We start from the raw sequence: 4,725 nt of genomic DNA, 5'->3' as shown, positions 1-4,725 counted from the left end.
TCATAGCAACCTCCAACTCCTGGGCTTAGGCAATTCTCCTGCCTCAGCCTCCCGAGTAGCTGGGACTACAGGTGCCCACCACAACTACAGGTGCCCACCACAACATCTGGCTATTGTTTTGTTTGCAGTTTGGCTAGGGCTGGGTCTGAACCCTCCACCCTCGGTATATAGGGCCAGGGCCCTACTCACTGAGCCATAAGTACCACCCTGGGGGCAAAGTTCTTGATTAAAATTTTTTATTCTGTCAGATAGCTTTTTTCTTCAAATCAGTAATTAAGTTTTTGGCTTAGAGTCCTTTCTTTTCCTTTTGTTTTTTTTTCTCTTGATGAAACTCAGAAGTATAAGTATACCTTGTGAAATGGTTTCCTGACTATGGAGGTCTCTTTTGGCTCTGATTCCTTAGGAGCTGTTGGGTGCCTCTGAAACTGCATGCTTTACTTTCCGTGTTGTAACAGATGTCGTGGCACTAAGACCCAGAAACCGTTTGCTCTGTGTGGCTGGAGCTGGGCAGGCTATGCTTGCGCTGAAGGGAAGGAAGTCATTAGTGCAGACTGAGCTGTGGAGTTGGGTTCTTGCAGGATTTCCTTCCAGCCTTTCCCCACTAAGGTTCTTGGGAATTAAAAAAAAAAAAAATCTAAACACACAAATCAAGTTTTCCTATTTACAGTGTTAAGGGAAGGTAGGCATTCGGGAAGGGCAGATCCTTTCCCCAAGTTATCCAAGAAGGAAGAGAAAACAGCGTAAAGAAGCTCTGATTACAGATCTTTGGAATTTTCTTTGCTAAATTTTACAAACGCGAAATACACCCAGAAATTTGGGAATTGCTCCAGGCTCCGCGTGAGGGTTTGATTGCTTGTCTAATCTTTTTTGAGAAGAGGAGAATTCTCCAAAAGGGGTTTGGATGGCAGGAACCCGACTAGGATTCTGTAGCAGCTCGCGCTCTCAGTCTCCTCTCTGAGGGAGGGTCTCTGCAGCCAGCTTGGAGACCCTCTGCCACAGGCTCCTTTTGCCGGCACCGGCCGGGGAAAATGCCCCACTCTGGCGGGAGTACGCCGGTGGCTGCTGGGACTTCCTAGCCCGCTGGGAAGTGTGTTCGTGGTTTGGGAATACTTTTCATTGAACTGAAGGCGAAAAGACTGGACTCTCCTGGGTTTTTCCCTTCGCAGTAAATATGGGAAAGAATTAGAGGGTGGGAGGGAGGCAGCATGACTTGCAGTCGCCGCTGCCCTGCATCTGCCCCCAGCCCCCAGCCAACATCTTGATGTTCCACGTATCGGCTGTACAAATATGATGAAATGGCAGCCCCGGAAGAAGGTAAGTGTCCCAGAGCGGGGATGGGGCCCCAATGCCGGACCTAGGGAAGGGTGACAGGAGGAGGTTGCTCTCGGGGTCCCTCCACCCCTTCCGCAGTTCGATGGACCAGCCGATCCAAGCAGCCCTGGTCCTTTAGGGACTTGCTCCAATCCCTTGGGGACAAGTTACCAAGTCTGGTCTGTGACCACTGCCGTCTAAGTTTTTTTCCTCTTGATGTGGCTGGACCCTTAGGGTGACAGCTGAGAAACACCCGTGCTTCGGAAGTCCAGTGGAGACAGCGAAACAATTAGCTTTGTGGGAGCCAGCCAAGAGCTGCCAGGGTCCAAGGTCTCAGTGTCGCCCGTCTCTGGGGAGGGGGGCCATTTAAGGCTGCACCTCTGACACATTCCAAGGGCACCGCAGGTGGGTGCTCTAACACCTACTTCCCCAAGGGGTTAATAGACTCCGAGCCGCTGGCAGCCGCTTCCCCAGGGCCCCGCTGGGGGGCGAGCAGCCCCAGCACAACCGCCCAGCAGCTGGTTCCTGGGCGGTGGGGCTGTGAGGCCTCCTGCCGGAGCGCCTGGGCCCGGGCCGGGGCTGGGCTTTTGGCCCGCTGGGCTCCCGGCGGCCTCGTGGGCCGGCCCGAGTGTGCGCGCCGGCCATTGTGCACTGGCGTGTGTCTGTGCGTGTCAGCGTGCACCAGCGTGTGTGAATCGATCGTGGGGAAAAGGGGGAGGGAGCGCTTTGCTTTTTGCGAGATTATTTCCTAATATGGCTCCTTTGTTGAGAACTCAAGAAAAAAAATCCAGTGGTTCTATCAAAATAAATTGCTATTGGTCCCAGAAATAACGTTTCTAAATGTGGGACTGGTTCCTACCCCAGGACTCTGAAGGAGAAAGACAGCTTTTTTCAAGTTGTTGGCGGCTGTTCATTTGACTAGGGCTCCGTTTTGCTAACTTGTGTGACTACCCCTGTTAGGTGAACCCAGTGGTTCACTGCATAACAGGACTTTTTTTTTTTTTTTAACTTCAAATACCTCATTTGGCCATGGTTTTTATTGACATTCTTCTGAAGGAAAACATAGTGAACTGAATGTGCTGTGCCCCTCCTCAGCCATGACCTGTCTCTGTTAGCAGCTGCCTGGTGTTTTATTTGAACTAGCTAAACTGACTCTTTCTTTGTGGCATGATGTGTGATACCGTGTTTTGCATCAGAGCTGAAATAGAAATCACATGTGGTGTGAAGTGCATGAAAAGATACTGTGCATTTGTTTTATTGCCAGAGAATCTAACAAACCTGGCCTCAGAGTAGCCTGGTGAATTGAAAGGTTTTCTTTGATACCTAATTGATGTGATTTTGTCCTCTGACACTGTATCTTTTGTACCTCATTCTGAAGTAAAGAATCTCTCATATATTAGTTCTCATCATAGAGCTGCTTTCAGTGAGACTGGTTTCATTTACTTTGGTTGAGAGATCCATGTATTACCCAGCCCCACCTCCCACCCCCAATAAAAACAGTTAGGATGAGGAAAACCCAAGGAAGAAACCATATAATTAAGCAATTTTAACAGATGTTGCATACCCCTAAAGTCCTCCATTTCTTCTATATTTGTAAATTGCATATTTATGAGTAGTTTTAAGATGTCTGAAAACTGTACATTCATAAATGTCTGTTTTTTCTATTTTATCCAACATGCAGTAACTCATGTGGTTATGTCTGTGGAAACCCCTCTGGGTACTGGTATTGCTTGAACCACGGAAGTATTATTCTTGGCAGTCAGGTAGATTTCTGGACTCTGGAAGATTCTGTTCCAAGTGCTAGGATTCAGTCTGTAGTATTTATTCTGATGCTTAAATTGCTATACCAGGAGCTTGTCTTTATTCACTGTATTAATAATCTCAAATCATCATGTTATAAGGATCCAGATATAATTCTGCAGAGTTCATAGAATAAAAAAAATAAGATGAGCTATTGAATACTGTATGATTATTTGGTAGTGGCTTGAAAATAGTTCTTGCTTCTGCTGCATTAGAAATGGAAGCTTCTTTGGAAGAAACTCCATATCCAACTCTGGTAGGGGACCAGTAAGTCTTTATAAAAATTAAGTTTATTTTCTTACTCTTGGCAGAATAGTCACATGATCAGATCATTGCCATGGTTTCTGGCTGGGTTTGCTAACACATTTGTAGTGGTACAGTCATATGCCATGTGTTTTACCAAACTATTTCATAAAAACCATTTATGCTACAAATGAAAAGTAATACTGCATTGATATGATTTTAACAAAGCTAGGAAGATCATAAACGGAATGTTGCTCCAAGCAGCATTTGTGGTAGCTTGTTATCATGATGTCCTGTCAGCCACTACTAGTTTTGGCTTTTCTAAATGCGAGGCTCATTACAAGAGAGTGCCTATAGGTTCTAGATTTCTTTGTTTCTAACTGAACATGCAGTTGGGGTATTGGTTGAAGGGAAGCTCTTTTCTTCTCTTTTCTCTCCTTACTTGCTAGGTTAAACTAAATTCTAAAACAAGCTTTTTAAAGAGATGAGTCTGAAGAATTCAATTAGAGTCGGCTACCGTTATACAAAGAAACTATCAGAATGAGATTATTCATGCTCTGCCTCTAGCACCCAGGAGTTTAGGACCTAGTCTTCCAGAGCACAATGGGTCTCCTACTAAGAGCCATATAATTGCTTTACAAAACGAGATTCACAAGTATATACTTAAATCTCCAAACTCATCCAGTTGTATATGTTAAATATGTACAGCTTTTTCTATGTCAATCTTACATCAATTAAGTGTTTTTTTTATAAAGCAAGATTTTAAAGATTTTGTTTAGATTTTTCGTGGTAAGAATGCTGTTTATGGGTGGCGCCTGTGGCTCAAAGGAGTAGGGTGCTGGCCCCATATACCAGAGGTGGTGGGTTCAAACCCAGCCCTGGGCAAAAACTGCAAAAACTGCCAAAAAAAAAAAAAAAAAAAAGCTATTTACTGTCATACAAATAGCAGCTACAATTTTAAAGCATTTAAAAAAGCATCTGCCTTATGCTAGTCATCTCTTAATTTGTCTATATGCATTTATTTAATTCTTACCCAGTGAGGTGGTAGGTGTTACCTTTTGCATTTTACAGGAAGGGAATGGAGATTTGGAGGGGGTGAAACAACTTACTCAGAGTCACACAGCATGGTATGGTCAGAACTAAGAATGGACCAGGCTTTATTTACTTCAAAACATGTATTTTATTTTGTTTTGTTTTTTTCTAATTACCTGTTCCTTGCACTTTTCCTACAATTTTTATAGCTCCTGTCTAAGAGTCGTTTTTTTTTTTTTTTTAATTTCAGATTAATATGAGGGTACATAATATTAGGTTACATTGTTTGCATTTGTAAGGTAAAGTCCCAGTTGTAGTTGTGTCCTTCATCTAGGAAGT

The 4,725-nt window shown here is 44.1% G+C and overlaps 1 protein-coding gene across 1 annotated transcript in view; it reads left to right on the top strand.

The window, feature by feature from the left end:
- Positions 1-492: 492 nt before the first annotated feature.
- The window catches only part of TTC28 (tetratricopeptide repeat domain 28), a 472,107-nt gene continuing 467,874 nt past the window's right edge, over positions 493-4,725 (top strand). The window contains exon 1 of the mRNA XM_023513262.1: positions 493-1,314. Coding sequence (XP_023369030.1) covers positions 1,288-1,314 — 27 coding nt within the window. The 5' untranslated portion in view covers positions 493-1,287. The remainder of the gene's footprint in view (positions 1,315-4,725) is intronic.

Source organism: Otolemur garnettii, unplaced genomic scaffold (genome assembly GCF_000181295.1).
Source record: "Otolemur garnettii isolate 467f Iridium unplaced genomic scaffold, OtoGar3 scaffold00038, whole genome shotgun sequence".
In the NCBI taxonomy this organism is placed as follows: domain Eukaryota; kingdom Metazoa; phylum Chordata; class Mammalia; order Primates; family Galagidae; genus Otolemur; species Otolemur garnettii.
This window is presented reverse-complemented; position numbering and strand designations above follow the sequence as displayed.